This window comes from Manis pentadactyla, chromosome 4 (genome assembly GCF_030020395.1).
Source record: "Manis pentadactyla isolate mManPen7 chromosome 4, mManPen7.hap1, whole genome shotgun sequence".
Taxonomy (NCBI): domain Eukaryota; kingdom Metazoa; phylum Chordata; class Mammalia; order Pholidota; family Manidae; genus Manis; species Manis pentadactyla.
The window spans coordinates 156414-178101 of record NC_080022.1 but is presented as its reverse complement, the minus strand read 5'-3'; the positions used below and the strand labels follow the sequence as shown (position 1 = coordinate 178101).

The 21688-nt window shown below is 56.7% G+C and overlaps 2 protein-coding genes across 8 annotated transcripts; one reads left to right on the top strand and one right to left on the bottom strand.

Moving 5' to 3' along the window:
• Positions 1 to 9089: 9089 nt before the first annotated feature.
• On the bottom strand, positions 9090 to 20983 carry PLEKHN1 (pleckstrin homology domain containing N1). 7 transcript variants are annotated; one of them, XR_008996837.1, is made up of 16 exons: positions 20820 to 20983; positions 20621 to 20720; positions 17816 to 17977; positions 17642 to 17722; positions 17455 to 17527; positions 17043 to 17167; positions 16838 to 16969; positions 16644 to 16724; positions 15895 to 15970; positions 15643 to 15791; positions 15363 to 15512; positions 15021 to 15161; positions 14703 to 14842; positions 14331 to 14431; positions 14052 to 14100; positions 9090 to 13968 (listed from the first exon to the last, which is right to left on the bottom strand). XR_008996837.1 is itself a non-coding variant. In XM_057499558.1 (16 exons), exons 1-16 carry the CDS (start codon positions 20900 to 20902, stop codon positions 13853 to 13855), a joined length of 1851 nt encoding a protein of 616 aa, XP_057355541.1. In that variant the 5' UTR covers positions 20903 to 20983; the 3' UTR covers positions 9090 to 13852. The 7 variants fall into 7 exon arrangements, 6 of the variants coding, with proteins under 6 accessions (XP_057355541.1, XP_057355542.1, XP_036738621.1 ...); XM_057499558.1 differs by having other exon boundaries at positions 14331 to 14522; positions 14702 to 14842; XM_057499559.1 differs by having other exon boundaries at positions 14331 to 14522; positions 14702 to 14842; positions 16838 to 16933.
• PERM1 (PPARGC1 and ESRR induced regulator, muscle 1) lies at positions 9398 to 12452 on the top strand. Its single transcript, XM_036882728.2, has 3 exons — positions 9398 to 11366; positions 11998 to 12123; positions 12315 to 12452. Exons 1-3 carry the CDS (start codon positions 9398 to 9400, stop codon positions 12383 to 12385), a joined length of 2166 nt encoding a protein of 721 aa, XP_036738623.2. The 3' UTR covers positions 12386 to 12452.
• Positions 20984 to 21688: the final 705 nt, after the last annotated feature.

The window sequence follows — 21688 nt, the reverse complement described above, 5'->3', positions numbered from 1 at the left end:
ATCAACAAAAAGAAAGACAAAAACCACATGATCATCTCCATAGATGCTGAAAAAGCATTTGACAAAGTTCAACATCCATTCATGATAAAAATTCTCAGCAAAATGGGCATAGAGGGCAAGTATCTCAACATAATAAAGGCCATATATGATAAACCCACAGCCAACATCATACTGAACAGCGAGAGGCTGAAAGCTTTTCCTCTGAGATGGGGAACAAGACAGGGATGCCCACTCTCCCCACTGTTATTCAACATAGTACTGGAGGTCCTAGCCATGGCAATCAGACAAAACAAAGAAATACAAGGCATCCAGATTGGTAAAGAACAAGTCAAACCGTCACTATCTGCAGATGACATGATATTGTACATAAAAAAAACCCCTAAAGACTCCACTGCAAAACTGCTAGAACTAATATTGGAATTCAGCAAAGTTGCAGGATACAAAATTAGCACACAGAAATCTGAGGCTTTCCTATACACTAACAATGAACTAATAGAAAGAGAAATCAGGAAAACAATTCCATTCACAATAGCATCAAAAAGAATAAAATATCTAGGAATAAACCTAACCAAGGAGGTGAAAGACCTATACCCTGAAAACTACAAGACACTCTTAAGAGAAATTATAGAAGACATCAATAAATGGGAATAAATCCCGTGCTCACGGACAGGAAGAACTAATATTGTCAAAATGACCATCCTACCCAAAGCAATATACAGATTCGATGCAATCCCTATCAAATTACCAACAGCATTCTTCAATGAACTGGAACAAATAGTTCAAAAATTCATATGGAACCGTCAAAGACCCCGAATAGCCAAAGCAATCCTGAGAAGGAAGAATAAAGTGGGGGGGGATCTCGCTCCCCAACTTCAAGCTCTACTACAAAGCCACAGTAACCAAGACAATTTGGTACTGGCACAAGAACAGAGCCACAGACCAGTGGAGCAGAATAGAGTCTCCAGACATTAACCCAAACATATATGGCCAATTAATATACAATAAAGGAGCCATGGACATGCAATGGGGAAATGACAGTCTCTTCAACAGATGGTGCTGGCAAAACTGGACAGCTACATGTAAGAGAATGAAACTGGATCACTGTCTAACCTCATACACAAAAGTAAACTCGAAATGTATCAAAGACCTGAATGTAAGTCATGAAACCATAAAACTCTTAGAAAAAAACATAGGCAAAAATCCCATGGACATAAACATGAGTGACTTCTTCATGAACATATCTCCCCGGGCAAGGGAAACAAAAGCAAAAATGAACAAGTGGGACTATATCAAGCTAAAAAGCTTCTGTACAGCAAAGGACACCATCAATAGAACAAAAAGGTATCCTACAGTATGGGAGAATATATTCATAAATGACAGATCCAATAAAGGGTTGACATCCAAAATATATAAAGAGCTCACACACACCTCAACAAACAAAAAGCAAATAATCCAATTAAAAAATGGGCAGAGGAGCTGAATAGACAGTTCTCTAAAGAAGAAATTCAGATGGCCAACAGGCACATGAAAAGATGCTCCACATCGCTAGTCATCAGAGAAATGCAAATTAAAACCACAATGAGATATCACCTCACACCAGTAAGGATGGCCACCATCGAAAAGACAAACAACAACAAATGTTGGTGAGGATGTGGAGAAAGGGGAGCCCTCCTACACTGCTGGTGGGAATGTAAACTAGTTCAACCATTGTGGAAGCAGTATGGAGGTTCCTCAAAATGCTCAAAATAGAAATACCATTTGACCCAGGAATTCCACTTCTAGGAATTTACCCTAAGAATGCAGCACTCCACTTTGAAAAAGACAGATGCACCCCTATGTTTATCGCTGCACTATTTACAATAGCCAAGATATGGAAGCAACCTAAGTGTCCATCAGTAGATGAATGGATAAAGAAGATGTGGTACATATACACAATGGAATACTACTCAGCCATAAGAAGAAACAAATCCTACCATTTGCAACAACATGGATGGAGTTAGAGGGTATTATGCTCAGTGAAATAAGCCAGGTGGAGAAAGACAAGTACCAAATGATTTCACTCATCTGTGGAGTATAAGAACAAAGGAAAACTGAAGGAACAAAACAGCAGCAGAAGCACAGAACCCAAGAATGGACTAATAGTTACCAAAGGGAAAGGGACTGGGGAGGGTGGGTGGGAAGGGAGGGAAAAGGGCGGGAAAAAAGAAAGAGGGCATTACGATTGGCATGTATAGTGTGGGGGGGGCACGGGGAGGGCTGCGCAACACAGAGAAGACAAGTAGTGATTTTACAGCATCTTACTAAGCAGATGGACAGTGACTGTGAAGGGGTTTGTGGGGGGGACTTGGTGAAGGGGGGAGCCTAGTAAACATAATTTTCTTCATGTAATTGTAGATTAATGATACCAAAATAAAAATTAATTAATTACTTGATTGATTGATTAATTAATTAAAAAAAAAAAGAAGACGCCACCATATCCAGGGCTTGTGGGGTTGGAGAGAGACTAGAACTCTCACACACTCTTGGTAGCAGTGAAAAATTGCAACTCCAAGGAACACAGTTTGGCAATTTCTTAAAAAGTTAAACATCTACCTATCATATAACCCAGCCATTTTACCCAAAATACTTACCCAAAATAAGTGAAAGTCCCACACAGACTTAAAAGCAGGTGTTCATTGCAGCTTATATGTAATAACCACAAACTAGATATAACCCAAATATCCATCAACAGGTGAATGGATAAACTGTGGTATGCGTAACAAGGAAAGGCTCCATATTAGATTTTTTTAAAAAAGAACTATCAGTATACACAATAGTATGGGTGAATCTCGAAATAATTATGCTGAGTGACAGAAGCCAGCCATCCAGTACTCTTTTGTACCGTACAAGGGAGTGCATACTGTGTGATCCCATGTATTACAGTTCTGGACAATGCCTGCTAACTACAGTGGCAGAAAGCAGATGGCTTATTTGCTTGGGAGGAGGGGGGGGGACCTTACCAAGGGTAAAGAACTGTTAAGAGTAACGGGCATGCTCACTCTCTGGACTGTAGTGGTGATGGCTTCCCGGGTGTATACCTACGTCAAAACTTAGTAAATTTTACACCTTAAATATGTGCAGTTTATTGTATGTAAATTATACCTCAGTAAGACTATTAAAAAATTAAAAGTAAAAAGCCCATAAACTCTGTCAGGCATTTAAGGCTGCCTAGCATGTAAACAGCGGCCGGTTGAAAGTTGGCCCTTATTTATTTATTTATTTTTTAAAATAATTATTTTTTATTGAAGGGTAGTTGACGCACAGTATTACATTACATTAGTTTCAAGTGTACAACACAGTGGTAGAACATTTATATACATAATTCTAGGTTCCAGCTATCACCCTACCAAGCTGTTGCAATATCTTGACTATATTCCTTACGCTATCCATTACATCCCGGTTACTTATTTATTTTACCATTGGAAGTCTTGTCCTTTTTTTTTTTTTTTTTTTTCTGTGAGGGCATCTCTCATATTTATTGATCAAATGGTTGTTAAGGACAATAAAATTCTGTATAGGGGAGTCAATGCTCAATGCACAATCATTAATCCACCCCAAGCCTAATTTTCGTCAGTCTCCAATCTTCTGAGGCATAACAAACAAGTTCTTACATGGAGAACAAATTCTTACATAGTGAATAAGTTACATAGTGAACAGTACAAGGGCAGTCATCACAGAAACTTTCGGTTTTGCTCATGCATTATGAACTATAAACAGTCAGTTCAAATATGAATACTCATTTGGTTTTTATACTTGATTTATATGTGGATACCACGTTTCTCTCTTTATTATTATTATTTTTAGTAAAATGCTGAAGTGGAAGGTAGATACAAAATAAAGGTAGAAAACATAGTTTAGTGTTGTAAGAGAGCAAATGTAGATGATCAGGTGTGTGCCTGTAGACTATGTGTTAATCCAAGCTAGACCAGGGCAATAAAACATCCACGTATGCAGAAGATTTATCTCAGAATGGGGGGGAGGTTCTAAGCCTCACCTCTGTTGATCCCCAATTTCTCACCTGATGGCCCCCCTGCGACTGTGCCTGTCTTAGGTTGTTCCTCCCTTGAGGAATCTTACCCGTCTCTGGCTAACCAGTCATCTTCCGGGGCCATACAGGGAAATGTAGAGTTGGTAAGTGAGAGAGAAGCCTTATTGTTTGAAATGGTTAGCTTTCTATTTCTTTGCATGGTTATGCCCTGTAGCTTCTATGCCCAGCATCTGTCTTGAGGTATCTTTACCACTTGGAAGAATTATGATACTCGGTAAATTTGATATGAGGCACGAATTCTATTTAAGGGTTGTAATTAGGAAGGAAGAAGAAAAGCTATAGAAGTAGCAGGTGGAAGAAAACATGGGAAGATTGATTATTTCTTTGACATATCTTCTTGTAGAGTAACTTCAGCATGTATAGGTTTTAAGCTACTACTTAAATTGCGCACACACGTTAACATAATAGGAGTATAGTTACATAACCAAAGCATATCTGTAATTACCAGCCATCTCCAGTGAAACCAAGAGAACCAGTTAGGCAGGCACCTTAGGCATTTGTGAAAACTTATCTATGATGTGGTGGATATTGTCCAACTGAACTTGAACAGTCTGAGAGAAATCAGACAAATTAAAACAATCCATTCCTGGGGAATGTTCACATCCCTTATGTTCTTTTAACAGTAAATAGTCTGTAGTTGTAAGACTTTGGAGCGCTACAATTTGCACTTCTCCAAATTCTTGGTTGAGTTCCAAGGTTGGCCCTTATTTTTAAGGGCTTACTGTCTCAAGGTCAAGGGCTCAGAGGGGTTACACGACTCCGGGAAAGGGGGCCCGGTTTTTCCCCTGGAAGGGTCTGAGCCCGAGACCCGGCAGGGCAGTCCGAGCGCCGCTGGCTTCCAGTGGAGCCCTGGCGCCCTCTAGTGGTCCTCCTGGGCACAGCAGGCTACGGCCCCGCCCCGCCCGGCCGCCTCCTGAGCGGGCTTCAGTGCCAGGGGCGCCGCCACCTGCTCCAGAGGCCGCCCGACCAGGGCCTCCAATTGGCCCAGGTACCAAACCTCGATCTAAGGCCTCCGCCATGCTGTCTGACTCTTGATGTGCTATAGCTCCTGTGGGGTGTCCTCGCCCTGCAGCAGGCACCCTCCGAGGTCCACGACTGGGACAGGGCTGGAGAACAGGGCAGACACAGCTGGTCCTCGCAAGGCGCCCTCTCTCCACCGGCCCCCTCCTTGCAGCCTCCCCGCTGCCCTCTGACCCTGCATCCTGCTCTCCCAGGGCAGATGGGGTGGCTGTTGACTAGCCCCTGCCCCAAGCCCCGCAGACCTCCTCGGCTCCCGAAGAGGGAATGGGGCTCTGCTGCTGTGCCCTGCGGACGCACAGACCCACAGGTATGTGCCACCGAGCCTTGACATGGCTCCGGGTCACCTGGGTGCCATATGGAAACAAAAAAGAGTGACAGGACCTCAGTCATCACCACACAAAAATCAATAGCAGGTGGGTTGCAGATCCAATGTAAAAGGTAGAACAACACAGCTTTAAAAAACACACATGGACATCTTGGCGAAATCTTCATGGCTTTGGGGCAGGCGGAGTTCTTTAAAAGGACAGAGGAAGTAATGCTGTAAGGATATTGTTGATAGCTTGCATTCCCTTAAAACTGAAAACTTCTGTTTATCAAAAGACATCATCGAGAGTGAAATGGCGGGGCAGAGAGAAGACATTCGTATGGATGGCCAATATAGAATTCTCACCGAAATGCATGATGATGCCTACGAATCGATAAGAAAAAGGCATAGGAAAGTGGCAAAAGCGTTGTAGGGACACATGTCTTCACAAAAGATGCGCCAGTAGCCAATAACTTTATTACTATTAAGGAGACATGAATTACAACTAGGGTGTGACACCACTACAGAGCCTCCAGGACTCCTGGACACAAAGACAATTGGACACGCAGTGAACAGAAGTCACCTGAGTGTGTTCTGAAGCTGGACGAACACACCCTCTGACCCAGCTGCTTTCCAGAAACGCGTGTGGGTTCGCCAAAGAAGCGTTCTGGAATGTTCAGAGCATCACTGTTTATAAGAACTGCAAAGTGGAAACAACCCAAAACCCATCCACAGGAAAACAGCGTGGCGTTGTGTGTGCTCTCATGGGAGCAGACTGCACAGTCTCTCAGTTCCCGACCTCAGAGTGTGATGAGCAGTGGAGGAAGCAGAGGGCGCGCCGACAGAGAGGGCACGGGGTCTCTGCCGCCTTCCTGGCAACCTTTGTAAATCTGGTAGAGCAATAGAAGCATCTTTTGTCCTAATAAGGCAGCAGCTCTAGCAGTGAGAGAGAGAGAGAGGCCTGAGTAGGAGCTGTGGACAGCCGGCCCCGCCCTGTTCTCTCCAGAAGGCAGAGGGGCTGCCAGGGAGCTGACCTTCGGGGGCTGCAGGGAAGCCTCCATGAAGTCCCGGAAGCACAGTGCCCAGAGAGTGTCTGGGCTGGATGCGCAGAGGTGCTGGTAGAGTGGTGGTGCCTTTCTGCCCCGCCCTGCACATCTCTCCCACCTGCACACTCATCTGCATCCTTTATCATGTCTTTTTATAGTAAAGTGGTAAACTTAAGTAAATGTTTCCGTGAGTTCTTGAGCTGCTCTAACAAATTAATCACGTCCACAGGGGAGGGGGTGGTGGGAACCTCCGATTTGGAGCCAAGTGGACAAAAGCTACGGGCATCTGGGGTCCCGCTACTCTGAATGGCATCTGAAGTGGGGGATCTCGTGACACTGAACCCTTGACCTGTGGGGCCTGACATATAGTGTCAGAATTGAGCTAAATTGTAGGACACCCAGCCAGTGTCAGAGAGCTGCTTGGTGTGGGGACCCACCCTACACTGGGTGCCAGGAAGTGAGGCGCTTGTGTGGGCAGTGCAGGAGGCTCACAGGACCACAGGAGGGAGGGGAGCTGGTTTTCCTGATACCCAGGAAGGTGCTTAGGGTGCGATTCTGTTGGTATAAAGTTCATCCAGGCCAGGCCCACCTGCTTGGGTGGCAGGATGGAGGACGCAGCAGCCTCGGCCTTCCTGGGTGGGGTTTGGCGGGCTTCGAGGTGCCTGCACTGGCCATTTGTGCCCCTTCTGCACGTGTCCCAGGGAGAGGTTTCCTGGGAATCAAAACACACAGCCTGGCTTCCTCTGGCCCTCACTGCCACACCCACCGAGGCTTGTCCCAGTGGGCCCGCAGGGCCTCTGGTCAGAGGTCCGTCCAGGGCACTCCTGCCTCCTCTCCACAGCTTTCTGACACTATGTTGCTGTCGGAAGTGACCTTCCTTACCTGTTTGTTTAATCACTTCCTGTCTGAGCCCTCCTCCTCCTTTTGCGACCAACCTGGAGGCCAGAGGTGCATGCCTGTGTGCTTGTGTGTGTGTGTGTCACAGTGATGTGTGGCCTGGAGCGTGGCTAAGACTGCCACTTACTAGATGTGTGGCCACAGGCAAGTCACTCACCCTCTCTGTGCCTCACCAAGCTTGACTGTGAAGGGTCATCCTGGTGACCCCCAGGATGGACGAGCTTTTGGAAAAGTGTTTGCGGTGGGCCTGGCATGGGGTGTCATCCCCCAGGGCCACCCCACCTGCCTGTCCCCACTTGGTGACTGGTTCTCCTTCCCTGGAGGGACAGACTGCACTGAAGGGACACCCCCATCTCAGGACCTGCCCACAGGAGCGTAAGTTAGGAGAGATGCTGGCCGGGGTGACCCACTTTCCTCTCCATAGGTGGAGAGGCATTTGGAGTGCCCTTCACCAGGAGGGTGTGAGCCCCATCGGCAGGTTCGGCAAAGCTGCTGGGGGTTGGGGGCGTCTGGCAAACACCTTGAGGCCAGACCAGGGAGCTGCAAATCCTGCCCCCCGATTGGCAGAAGCCCACTTCCAAAGGACACTTAGGAACATTCTGGAACCAGTCACCTCCCAGCTCATCTCTCTTGAGTCCCTCAATTCTACACAGGCAACAGGTAAAAAGCCCTAGAATCCAGAAGGGCCTTGGCTGTTTTTGAGGAGCTGCTAGCAGATGGGGGGGCCTGAATTCTCACTGTGGGTGGGACCACTTTAAAAGGAAAGAGCAGCTGTGCGTGGCCAAGACAAGGAGACAGAGCGGCCTCGGCTCAGGAAAGAGGCGGAGGTCCCAATTGCCGGCCGGCGTCCTCTGGCTGGCCTCTTACTTGGCTAGGAGGGCACCACTCACGTCGCTGGAGTCCCATCAAATGCCATCTATTTGTGGCCTGGACCCTGACTGGCAGGAGACATGTGACCACAGGGAGGGAGTATTTTTGGCACTGGAGGTGGGATCTGTGCGGCGAACCCAGCACCATCAGGCAGCTCCAGCCGTCTGCGGGGTCCCAGGTATGATGCTGTCAGCGCCTCGTTCCTACCCTAAGGGGCCCCAGAGTCCCCACGGGGACCTGCCCAAGGGCAGAGGGGAAAGCAAAGTTCAGCAGGCCAGGAAGCCACGGTGACCCGGTCTCAAGGTGTCATCACTGTGGGGTTGGCCTGGCCAGAGCAGCTCCGCACCCCCGTGGGTCTGGTGGTGGCTGGCCAAAGGCCAAAGGGCAGCTCCCACAGCAGGTCAAGAGGCTAGGGGCTCTCAGCCAGCTAGGGTTGCCTTGGTGCATGGAGATTAGGTGGAGGGAGGGGGCACAGACCCTGAGGATGGCCCTTGGGGGCCGCTGGGAATCAGAGTCACTTCTGTTCTGTGACCTCCTGCCTAGGTAGGGGCAGAGCCAGGCTCTCGCCGCTGACCTCTGAGCAGGCCCTGGTCAGCCCCAGGGTGATCTCCCCGCCGAGGCTGGTGGGAGGTCATCCCCAAAGGTCACCTCCCCCCATGGCTGGTGGCTACCTGGGGCCTGCTGGGACAGGCTGGGCTGAACCAGCCCAGGAGAGCTGACCCCCAGTGGGAGGTCCTGGGAACCACTTTGCTGCATCAAGTCGGCCTTGGAACAAAGACCTGAGGAAAGCTGGGGAAGGTGGGGCTTACCCAGCCAGCCAGAAATTGCTCAAAGGTTTGAAGAAAACCACTTCTGGAAATGAAAATCCAAACATGAAGAATTTTATTTTTTTAGTGTACTTCACAAGGTATCATTTGGGGTCAGCCCAGAAACAAGGAAAGCGGGAGCTGAGGGTTTTCTAACCAGATTTGAAAGCAGCACAGCCTCTCTGGGGACCCTGGTCTGTTTTCTTTCAGGACAGAAATGGAGTGCTGGCCCCTGGGCCAAGGAGGCTGGGGGCACCCACAGGGCAGGCACGGCACTGGCAGCGGGTGCCTGCCAGTGCTGAGGGCCTGGGTCCGTGACGACCCCCCCAGGCTGTGGGCCCTTCTGCCCAAGTGCCGCTGACCCGAAATGGAAAACTTCCAGTACAGCATCCAGCTGAGCGACCGGGACTGGGCCGAGTTCTCAGCCACCAGCGAAGAGTGTGGCCTCCTGCAGGCCGGCCTGGCCTCCGGGGACGAGCTCGTGCCCAGCGACACTGACCAGGGGGACAGCCGTGGCAGCGGTCCTCAAGGGCCCCTGACCCTTCTCCAGGGACAGCAGGCCCCCGGGGGGAGGGGCTGGCCCAGCCTCGAGGAGGAGGACAAGGCAGCTACCCGGCGGCTGGTCAGCAGGTCTTGGCATGAGCCCAGCTTGGCCGCAGGGGCTGGTCAGCAGACACCCAGCACGTCCACACGGTCAGAAGCTCTGTCGTCCCTCAGCTCTGGTGCCGCTCCTTCCAGCCAGAGCTCATCTCTCCTAGGGCCCGCGTCTTCCAGAGACGATATGCAGAGGCTTCTGCAGGGGCCAGACCCCCAGAGCCCTGCACCTAGCCCCCCTGGTGGGCCTCCTCCGAGCCTCGAGTCCTCTGGCTGCAGGGATGTCCCCCAGAGACCCCTTGGTAGCCCTGGAGCCCCTCCACGCAGCCTCAGCCGAAAGAAGAGGCGTGCTGCGGGCACCAAGGGGGGTGGGCGCCCAAGTACCCCAGGCTCTGCTCCCGCCCAGCTGGGCTCCCCACTGCTCTCTGAAACCAGACCCGAGGGGGGCCCTGGCCTGGCTGGGTCCGAGGGGAAGGGTCTCTCAGCTGAGACAGAGCAGCAGACAGCAGGAGCCGGGCAGGATGAACTGGGGCCAGAATCTGCAGGAGCCTTTGAGCAGGTGACCAGGCAGGAGCCAGGTTTGGATCTATCACCACCTGTCCTGACAATGGGACAAGGGACGGACCCGCTCAGAGTGCCCCTCAGAGCTGAGCTACATACTGTGTCTAAACCTGCCCAGGAGGCTGGTCCAGATGTCCTGATGGCTAAGTCAGATGTGGCTCTGTCTACACCCGCCTCCAAGCCTAGACTGGATCTGGACCTCTCTACCCTGGACCTAATGGTCAAGCCGGAAGTGGACTCACCTACACCTGTCTCAAAGGCTACACCATGTGCAGCTCCACCTCACCTTGCTCCCAAGGCCCAGACTGACGTGCACGTGCCCGGACCTGCCGCCGACCAGGCTGGGCCTCGTTTGGTGGCGATGGATGTTGTGTCAACAGCAGGGCCAGGTTTGAGCCCAGCTGTGTCTCCAGGGGGGCTCCGAGGGAAGCCTACATCAGGGGTTCCTGGACACCACTTGGGGGAGACCCCTCTGGGCCCTGTCCAAGCCCCCAAAAAGAAAAAAGTGCGATTCTCCACGGCTGTGCCCAGCCCCCAGGAGCCGGGCTCAGGAGAGGCCCTGGGCCCACCCTCACTAGCCACAGCCCGGCCCTCGGCCCCCAGGACAGCAGCTGGGGCCCGCGGGGGACCTGGAGGCTGGGACGCCATGGCAGTTGGGCCCCGCATTCCTCAGCCTCGGATCCTCAAGCACCTGCCTCCCCCTGCCCCCTCTGCCTCCGGAGGGCCTGGACCCAGGAGCTGCTTTGCAGTGACCCTCCCAGAGGCCTATGAGTTCTTTTTCTGTGACACTATTGAGGAGGAGGACGAAGATGTGGAGGAGGTGTCAGAGGCTGGCCAGGCCCCAGCCGAAGTCCAGTGGCCAGACATGTGTGAGTTCTTCTTCCAGGACTGCAGAGCCCAGAGGCCGGGACACCGGGGTGGCCTCTCTGCAGTCCCACCCCCACAAGCTGCGCCTGTGCTAGCCCCTCTACCTGGAGACCTGATGCCCATCTCCATCCCTGAGGCCTATGAACACTTCCTTGGGGAGGACAGGTCAGCGGACATGCGGGGGCTAGCTGACTTTCTCCAGCTGCGGGCCACGGAGGCCCCCAGGCCAGTCCCCCGGGGAGTGGGACCAGGCACCCTATCAGAGCCCAGCCCAGGCGCAGCACAGCAGCTCCGTCTGGTGGCCAGGCAAGCAGGTAGGTGTTGTGTGGGCCCCAGGGCCTGCCAGGTGCTGGGAACACAGTGTCCAGGGAGCTCAGCCAGAAGAGCCCCTGGGGCGAGGCAGGCCAGGACCCGAGTCATGAGCTGGTGGGGAGGCGTCAGGGGCGATCTGGGAAGAAGGACCAGCTCCCAGCCTTCCCAGGACACAGTCCAGGTGGGACAGCCCAGGCCAGGCACCAGGGCCACTAGGGGCTGGGTTCAGCCCTGACCGTCACCCTGTGCTGAGGCCCGGATGACAGCAGCACCCTGCCCCCAGCCTCTAGCAGAGCAGGCGCCAGGGTGGCTCTCCCTCAGGTGCTCATAGACTTCACCTCACATTCCCTTTGGGAGCTATTTTGCACACTAGGAGATGTGTCACAGAGGCACCTTGACTGTGCCGCACACTGCTGTGCGTCTGGCATAGTTCACAGGGAGGATGTGACTCAGACAGTGTGTCCTGGAGCAGACAAGTGCCAGGACAGACGTGCCCCAGGACAGACATGTCCCCACATGGACTGGCTCCAGGACACGTGTGCGCCAGGATAGATGTTTCCTGAGGCAGGCGTGTCCTGGGATGGATGGGTCTGCACAGAACAGCTGGAGTCAGGGTTTGCTTCTCCTTCCTAGGGGAGCCTCAGGACCCCCTTGCCGCGTTTACCTTCAACCAGAATGACATGTGCCTGATGTTTGTGGCCTTTGCCACTTGGGCTGTGAGAACCTCAGATCTGCATACCCCAGACGCCTGGAAAACAGGTTTGGGGGGCCTGGGGGAGGAGGGGCTGGAGCCCACAGGGATGAGGGGTACATGGACGCACAGGTCTCTCCCCGGACCTCACCCCTCCCATTCCTGACCCACCCAGCCCTGCTGAAGGGGCCGGGCCCCGTGGCAGAGGCGGTGGCCAGGCGAGGGGAGCCGCACTCAGGAAGCCCTGTGCTCCTTGCAGTGCTGCTGGCCAACGTCGGCACCGTCTCCGCCATCCACTACTTCCGCCGGCAGGCAGGGCAGGGGCGCTGAAGCCACAGCCCCAGCTCCTAGGACCCAGGCTTGGACCAGGACGGCACGGGACAAGGAAATGGCCACAGGCGCTCACGACGAGGCACTGTCCTCAGGCCTTGCCCTTTGACCCCTGTGTTCTACAGATGTAGGAAGGAGCCAGTGTCCTTGGTCCGGGCTCCACAGACTCCGCCCAAAGGCTTGGCCAGCGGCTGAGGCCAGGCCTGTGCTCCACACCTGGGAGGCTGGATGAGTAGGGCGAGCGGGCAGCCGGTTAGTAAGGCAGCCAGATCAGCGAATAAAGAGTTGGGGCATCCAGTGAAACTTGAATTTCAGACACACAGCATTTGAGACATACTTACGCTAAGAAATTATCTGTGGTTTATCTGAAATCAGATTTAACTGGGTATCCTATATTTTATCTGGTTCTCTAGTTGGGGGTGAGGGGCAGGACTGTGCACTAATTAGAGGATCAGAGCAGCAGTGAGACCCCAGCTGGAGGCTGGCGTGTGGCAAGGGCGATGAGGTTGGGGTGGGGGTATCCCAGGGACTCTGCCCTATTTACAAGTGGGCTGGGCTAGTGAGGACCTCTGAGGCCTCTCTGACCTCCTGAACCCCAAAGGCCTGTAGCAAGACCTCCTTGGAGCCTACCTGATACAATGAGCAGGTACCTACAGGGGCCTGCAGGAAGGTGGCCCAGTGGTCCCTGCAGGGTGGGAGTCAGTAGGGCCGAGCCTGGAGCCCCTCCTCTGGGGAGCCCTGGCATCAGGTGAAGGGACTGGACACCTGGGGTTGTCCCAGGGCTGAGAGGAGCTAAAGCAGGGGCAGGAAGGTGGGGGGGCGGCACACCAGGCTGGGTGCTGGGTGGGCATGCGGCCTCAGGCAGATGCACAGGGGTCCCAGGATGGTGGGGTACTCCTGGTGGCCGGGTGAGAATGTGTGGACACGGCACCAATAAAATCTCCTTCTCTTTCGTTTTTGTTTAGTCTCTTGTCAGCTCCTCCTGACCAGTCCATCCCTCTCCTCACACGCCCCAGGTACCTCCTCTCTGCGTGTGAAGGCTCAGATCTTGCTGACCTCTAACCCTCAGGCCCTCTGACCTCACATACTCTGACCCTCGCTGTCATGACTTTTGCAGCCCTCTGACATTCGCACCCGTGCCATCCTTGCACTCCCAGCTGAAGCCCCCATCAGGTCCCCTCCTTCGTTCCTTGCCTGGAAGGCGGGCTGAGGCTTGGTCTTCTGGGTGCCCAGCCACACTGGCAGAGCACACTCAGAATGAGGCCCTCCTCTCGGCCCCTCCAGAACCCAGGGAAATTCAGGGTTCTGGAGCCTCCCCCTACCCTGCTGGGGCAAGGCCCTGACCCGGTGTTGGACAGGGGTGGGGGCCAGTGAGCCTGTGGCCCTACAAAGAAAGACCCAGACCCTGCTGGGAACACCTCTCCAGGGTTGAAGCTGGTCCCAAGACGCAGCCAGCCTGGGGGGCTGTCAGATCCACTGGATGAGCCCCATCTCAGCCTCCGGGGCTCTGCGGGGCCTCCACTGGTGGGAGGGAGATGGAGTCTTTTCCCAGAGGTTGTCGTAGCTCCTGGGGGGATGGCTGTCTGGTGGGGAGGGCAGAGGGGCATGTGCTTAGGGGAGAAATACCCACAGCAGCCCCCAGAAAGAAGCCAGGGCCCTCACTCACCTGGGGGAGGTGGCAGAGGGCTGGGCGGAACTTCCCTGGCAGAGGGGACCTGGGGAGCGCACCACAGATGTGAGAGCTGAGCCCTGGAACAGCGCTTGGAGACCACACCGGGAGTCCGCCAGCCCCCAGCCCCCCACACCTCTCCCTCCAGCCCTCCCCATCCCCGCCACCCCCACTCCCTGTGCTCCGTCTCCGCCTCCCCTGCCCCAGCAGGTCCCAGAGGCCTCATGTTATGTCCCCCCCACAGACCCCTGGCCCAGGGAAGGTGCTGCCACTCACACGCTGAGGGGAGTCTGGGGGCCCCTGGCCCTTGCCAGGGCCTCGGCACCCCCTAGAGGCTTGGGGCTGCAGGGCTCCCTTCTCGGACAGCAAGCGCGGGCCGGAGAGTCCAGAGACAGGCATAGGCACGGGGACGGAGGGCACCGGGCTCAAGGGCTCAGGTCCAGGTGGGCTCTGCGCTGCACTGAGGAACTGCCAGGGAAGTGTTGGTGACCTGAGGCCCTGGGCCAGGACCTCCACGGAGCTAAGGGGTGCCCCACCCAGAAACCCCCTTAACTTTCGTGGCCTGAGCAGACCTCAGGCTTCGGGCGTACTGTAAACATCAGGATGTGAACACATTCAGCCCTTTCTTTAACCCACAGGGGACTGACCTCATCCAGGCCCCGGACATCTGTGATTCTGTGGTGGGAGGTGGCAGGTGGTGTGTAGGGATCCGCATAGAGTGGAGAGTGGGGCATCTCCAGAGAGTGGTCTGGGGCCTTGGGTTCGCCCTCCAGGCCCAGTCTGCTCAGCTGCAGGCAAAAAGCAGAAGGGATGGACTTCCTGGAGCTGGAAGTGACCCAAGTCCTGCCTTCCCGTACAAGGGGCCTCGAGGAGGTTCCAGGACCACCTGGGCCCAACAGACAGGGGCCAAGGAGGTGGAGGGAGTGGGGGAGCCAGGCCAGAGCAGGGTCAGTGCGCCGGGCCCACCTTGGTCAGGTCCAGGTGCAGCGGGGTGCCCGGGCCAGGCCCCTCAAAACGAGCCTTGCTCCTAGGCGACCGACTACTGCCGCCCCGTCTCAGCGCTGCTCTCGGCCCACTGCTGCTGGTACAGCCGGGATTGGCGTGACCCTGTGGGGACCAGAGACCCGAGGCCATCCCTCACATAGCCCCCGGAGGCTGCACAGAGCTCTCTCCAGTCTGAGCCCCCTTCCCTAAGAAACTAGGGTCCCTCTTGACATGGGGTACCATGGGGGACCCAGGCTCCCCAACAGGAATTTCCTTCAGGGCCCCCTGCCCCTTCTTCTGCTTAGCCCCATCCCCCATACGCACGTGTGCAGGCTGGGCAGGGCAGCCTGTGGTGAACACCATTGAGGACCCAGGGAGGGAATGGCTGGTATGGGTGGAGGGGGGTGCCAGGTACTCCGAGTCCCAGCTGGTTCGTCCATCTGAGGTTAGTGAGCCTTGGCCGCCACTCATGACCTGGGCAGCCAGAGGGGATGGTGAGCCAGAGGGCAGGACCCAACTGCCCGCCACCATGCCCAGAACCACACTTCTGCCCTCCTGTTTTCACCACTGCCCGGGATCAGACATCCCCCTGCTGACCCCTCACCTGGGTGGGCCGCCGAGGCCCCAGGAAGCTCTCAGGGCCCAGCAGTCGGGGGGCTCCATCCCTGCAGGAGACAGCCTGCAGGCAGAGCAGCCAGAGGCTGTAGTCCTCGTAGCTGGCACACACCACACGGATGGTATTGATGAGACGGCCTGCCAAACAGACACTGTGAGGCGCCGGGCAGGCAAGGCACCCCAAAGAGCTGGGGTGCCACCAGGCTCATGCCACCTCCCCCCCAGGCTGGGCTCGGCCCACCTTCAATCAGGAAAGAGTGGACCTGCTTCTCCTCCTCCTCCAGGTCGATGTGGACAGCACCGAGTGGGAGCTCCCCCTGTGGGGGCAGGGCCAAGAGGGGTCCTTGGTTGGGGGCAGCCCTGGGCCTCTGCCTGGCCCCATTTCTCCACCTCACTGTCAGAGCTGGGCTGGGCACTCGGACGCCAGGCAGAGGGCAAGGCGGGGCCAAGGCTGACACGATGCCAGGTGCCCCATCCATTCTTAGCTAATGTCAGACACAGACAGATCTTAGGGGGTCCCATGCCCTGGGTCACCTGCTGAGACACAGCTTGGGTGGAGAGGGTATTCGGGGAGCCCCCATGCATGTTTCCCAGAGGCTGAAGGTCACAACTGCACCCAAAGTAGATGGATGCCCTGATGCACGCGGCAGATGTGCTCCGGCCAGCACACATGCCCCTCAGGCACCTGGAAGACGCCCGCTCAGAGGCACAGCGCCCCTCGGGGACACCGGGCACCAGCACAGGATGGCCTCGCAGGAGCCACTTGCTACAGGTGAGGGTCATCTGCCCCTTCTAGGGTGCCATGAGGCGCCAGGGCACTGGCCCCTCCTTGCCCACATCAGAGCTGACCAGAGAGGCAGGCTGGCGGGCGGGGCCCATGTGCTCTGTCCCAACAGGCCCCGAAATACAGGTTCCTCCTGAGCTGCTGCCCCCTCCCACCTCCGTGCACAGGGCACCTCCTTGGGGCGGGCCCATGTGTGGGGCACCCACCTTAAAGCAAAGCCCATCTGCTTCCTCAGAGAAAATGGCCAGGGAAGTTGGGTACAGGATGAGGAGCCGGTCCCACTGTTCCTGGAGGGGGTCAAAAGTCAAAGTGAAGGCCCAACTGGCGTGCACCTGGGGCCCGGCCCCCACCTGTACCTGTTCCCCTCCCTGGCCTCCTCACCCCTGTGTCCCCAACCCACCTGTGAAGGCAGATGCTGCAGCTTGACCCTGGAGGCGCAGATGGCGCTGCCCACCGCTGGGCGCCCCAACACTGTGCGTAGCCGGCTCAGCCTGTGCTGTAGAGTCCCAGGAAGCTCGTCTTCAGGGGGCCCCTGGTGAAAGGGGGTCAGGGGATGGTGGAGGAAGTGGGGATGGGAAAGGGGGGCAGGGGCTCCCGGCACTGACCTGTGGGGGTGCTGCGTGGCAGTGCCTCGCTCCTACAAGGGCCATCTGCTTTTCCAGGCGGTAGAGCCAGCTGCCCAGCTCGGCCTGGCTGGGGCACAGCACGAGAAGAGGGGCAGGCAGCGGGCCTGTGGTTGGATGGGCAGAGTGGGCTGGGTGGGCAGCCTGCAGGAAAGGCCCCCCAAAGGGCTCTACACGGCCCCTGGGACCTGCTGTCGGGCCCCCTGCAGCTCTGAATGCCCCAAGCTGCTGCCCCCACCCAGCCCGGTGCTGCACCTGTGCTCACTGGAGGAAAAGCCAGGACCTCTATGAGCTCAGGTCCGGCCGGAGCCCCGGGGCTCTGCACAGGCCACTGTCATTGAGTAGGCCTTGCTCTCTGGCCCTGCTGGGTCCAGTCCACTCATGCCCCACACACCTGTGATCTGGAAGGCATGCTCTCGAGACCCCTCGAGCCGGCAGACACTCAGCTCCGCCAGTGGTAACAGCCCCTGCCAGGGCACAGGGAATGGGAGGGCAGGGTCCCCCTGAGACACGGCGCCCCCCGCCCAAGGGCCTGCACCCTCGCTCTTCCCTGCCTCCTCAGTCTGCCCATTTCCCCTCACCTGGAAAGTCAGTCCTTCTGAACCATGGGCCTGGAAGTAGAGGTGGGAGGGGAACAGCTCCAGGTAGCAGTCGCTGGTGTCCTGGGGGAGAGAGAGCAGGAGTGCTGGCCTGAAGAGGTCGGGGCAGGCCCCAGGCCGGCCCCCAGGCCCTCCCCGCCGGTCCCCCGAGCCCACCTGGCTGTGCTGGAAACGCAGCTGCACCTTGGCATAGTGCACAACCTTGCCCAGGTTCCTCACGGGCACCCTCCACCGCCCTGTCTTGAACACGCTCAGGAACGGCTGCTCCAGGCCTTCTCGCTGGCGCTCCAGGCCTGAGACGTCCTGTGGGCACCAGAGCTTGGGGGAGAGGGCCCCACATACACACACAACCCACGCACCACTGCGTGTGGGTCCAGACCCCCACACCCTCACTCCCTGCAGAAAACAGCGGAGGACGTGCGTGCACACACACAGACTATCACGTGGTCTCGTGGTGGCTTCAGTGGGGTCTGGACTCCGGGGAGTTTCGAGCCTCGTCTTCCTGTTTCCTAAGCTGTTTCATGCTTATATGACCTCTTGAGACCTGCCTGTCAGAGGGGTTTTTGGGTGTCTGAGTGACATGATGTTCACACCCTCCCGTGCCTCAGTGTCAGCCGGTGAGTCCTGGTTCTACAAAAAAGGCGGTGGGGGCAGTGCTGATTTAGAGCATTTGTCAATATCCATGCTGTATGTATGCCCACCACGGCCCATTCCAAGCTACCAAGTCAGCAAATGCGCAGCTCAAAGAAATGCGTCCACTCAGCCCTGGAGGGCAGACACTGGCCACTTCAGCCCAGCACCGAGTGCCCCCAACCTTACTCACAGAGACGGCCAAGGCCCTTGCGATAGCCTGAGGGGTCCTCTTCCCTCACATCGGGCATGCCCGTCTCACGGCTCTGCCCTGCTGTCCCCTCTGCCTGGACCACTCAGCAGAACTCCACTCACCCTTCAGAGCCTGTCTCAGATGTCACCTCCTCTGTGAAGTCCTGTCTGGGCACCCTACCACCCTTCCACCCTTCCCTGACCCCCTGCACACCTTTCTCCTCCTATCTCCTCCTTAGCGCTAGCCGCTTTTGACTTACTGCATCTTTTAGGTATTTGTCTTGCCATCTGGCTCTGTCTCAGGGATGGGAACACTATGAGAACAGGGTTTGGCATGTTTTGCCCATTTCTGTACCCCCAGGGCCTAGGACAGGCCAGCGGTGTGCTGAGGGTTCAACAGCTGTCTGCCGAAGGAAGAGGGATTGGTGCCTGTGAACACTTAACCGATCCTGGCACACACAGAATCCTCTACAAACAGGGGCTCGGGGGTAAGATTGGGATGGGCGCTGACCTGGGGCTGGAGGAGCTGAGATCTAGGGACTCACGATGAGTTGGGGAGAGGGCCACGCTCTCTTTGAGAGGCAGCAGGGGGTCCTCATGGGCTGCTGTGCCATGGCCAAGCTGAGCTGCCCTTGGGCAAGTGCTGGAATGTGAACAGACAGACTCGCAGCTTCCTGGCCTCCCTGCCTCTGGGTGGGGCCTCCTGCACCCACACCCAGTAAGGGGAATGATGCCGGATGGGACCCATGAAAAATAGGGCACAGATCAGGAAGGGCCATGCGGCTGACCTCACGGCCTGGACTCAGCCTTAGGGTCTGGGGAGGAGTCAGCTCAGAGACCTGAGCAGGGCTGGCTCATGTGCCACCACAGAACCCACCACAGGGCCACTCCCCTGACGCCCCCTCCAGAGGTTTGACATGGCCATTCCCCTCTCCAGCCACCACATCCTGGCAAGGGAGGACCACTGGGGCCACCACGCCTCATGGGACTCCACCAGGGTCATAGGATGTGTCCTGGACCTGAACAGAGGGAGTTGAGGCCTGAGATGTGGCCACATGGTGGGACACCATCCAGGCCTGGCCCGGCCCTGGGCAGAAGTGCCCTGCCCACCTCTCTAAGGCAGGACAGTTTCTGAAGCTAGCACTTGCTCACAGGGACCCCTGGGACTCACAGGGCAGGACAGGGGACAGCGTGACAGGAACATGCTAGGAAGGTGGGCTCTGGAAGCCCATACCAGTTGCTAAGCCTCAAGGGTATAGTGTGAGGGCCAAGCAGCATAGGCAGGAGCCCCGGCCAGAGCCCCTGGTGCAGAGTCACAAATGTTCTTCCTTCCCTTCAGCTCCCAGATGCTCCTGGGGTCAAAAGTTGGGGATCACTTCCCTCACATCCTGGGGCCCCAACCCAGTGTCAGCCATGTCGGCGCAAAGGGCTGGGTGTCTCTCCCTGAGCTGACTGGCCCTTAACTCCACAGGAACTGGGCAGGCTGGGTAGAGATGGCATTCAGCTTAACAGGTAGCTTAGCATTTGCTAGGGAGCCACATCCTTGCTGTGTGGCCTTGGTAGGGGAGACGCAGGAGGCTGCTGTGCGATGAGGCAGAGTGGATGTCAAGGAGATACCCCCTGGGAGAAACTGCGGCCTGGAGTAGGTGAGAGGCTGGCTCGCTGTTCACCCTGAAGCCTCCGGCTCTCCCAGAGCGACGGAGGGTGCTGGGGGTTCGCAGCCATACCACCAACACAGCCCCTGTGCCACACAGCAGCAACAGAGACGGGCAAGCTTGGCCCAGACACGCTGTCCTGCACCCTGGTAGGGGGCAGGCAGACACCAGGGCCTGTGGCGCAGACCGGGCTCTCCTGCGCAGTCTGCCTGGGGTGCTGGCTCCGCGCAGCAGCTCCTGGAGGCCCGCCCGAGCCGCCCTGCCTGCTCGCCGGCCACGCTGACTCAGTGTCTCCTGGTTTCATTTGCTGCTCGACTCTCGGCCAGGTGAGCTCCCAGGGCGGGGCACTGTCTACCTCCTCCCCTCGTTCTGGGTTCACCCACCCTGGGAAGACCCCAAGCCAAGTGAGGACAGTATGGGCATACACACTCATGCAGACCACCACCACGCCCCCTGTGCCAGGACACACCCACTGCCCGCTCACCGTCCCAGGGACGTAGTAGAAGATCTTGTTGGCAGTGGTGTCCTGGTGGGGGCTGGCCTCCGAGCCAAACAGGCCAGTTAGCTTCCTCGTGCCATCCTCTCTGGGGACAAGGGAACGGGGGGCTCACAGCCTGGCCCCCAGGCAGGGTGAGGGAGACCCTGGGACCAGGCGGCTGAGGCCACACCCCACTGCCCCTCACCGAGTTGCCTTCAGAGAGGGCTTTCTGGAAAAGGAGGCCCGGAGCCTCCTAGGGGCCTGGGGGACACAGTGGCTGTTCCCCATCAGTGGAGGTGTTGGCTGGCCCGAGCGGAGAGGTCCAATCTGAGTCCCTCTGCCCTGAGCCTCCTGCCCCACCTCCCAGGGAGGGTCCCTGGGAAGGTTCGCCCTGTTCCCAAGGGCGGGATGAGGGCGGGGCCTTTCTGGGAGGACCGCCCCCTGGGCCCCGGCTTCTCAGTTCTCTGCCCTGGGTCTTCCCCGCCTACCGGACACCCTGGGGCAGACAAGACTGCCCCCTGGTCCAGCCAAGAGCTTCCAGCCTGTACAGGAGGGGCCCAGAGGGCCCGGTCTGTGAGTACACGGCTTGCCTGCACTCAAGCTGGGGTACCTGGTGCCGAACACCATGAGCGCGCAGACCCCCTTCGCTGTGTGCGCACACATCCTGTTTCCACTTAGATGCCAGTCTGTGAGTCACCACTGACTGTAAGGGGGTGTGTGCTTGCTCTCAGTGCTTCAGCAGCTGAGCTCACGACCCTGGGGAAGTGGAAGCCAGGACCCTGCCCCAGACTCCTCTGATGCCTCGGCCGACCCTCATCACGGGCCAAGGGCAGGGTCCCTGAGGCTTAACCAGAATGCAGGAAGGAGGCCCCAACCCTCCCAGGTATGCCCAGGACTGTTAGGTGAGGCAGTGGGAATGTTGTACATGCCCCCCTCCCCAGAGCCTGGGGTGAGACACCGGCTACGGGGGTCTCCCAGGACAAGGCTGACAGCAGACCACGCTCATGACTGGGTGCTGGTCCAGGACGCTGCTGCCCTGCCCCACCTGGATGTGCCTCAAAGGCCTCGGATGGC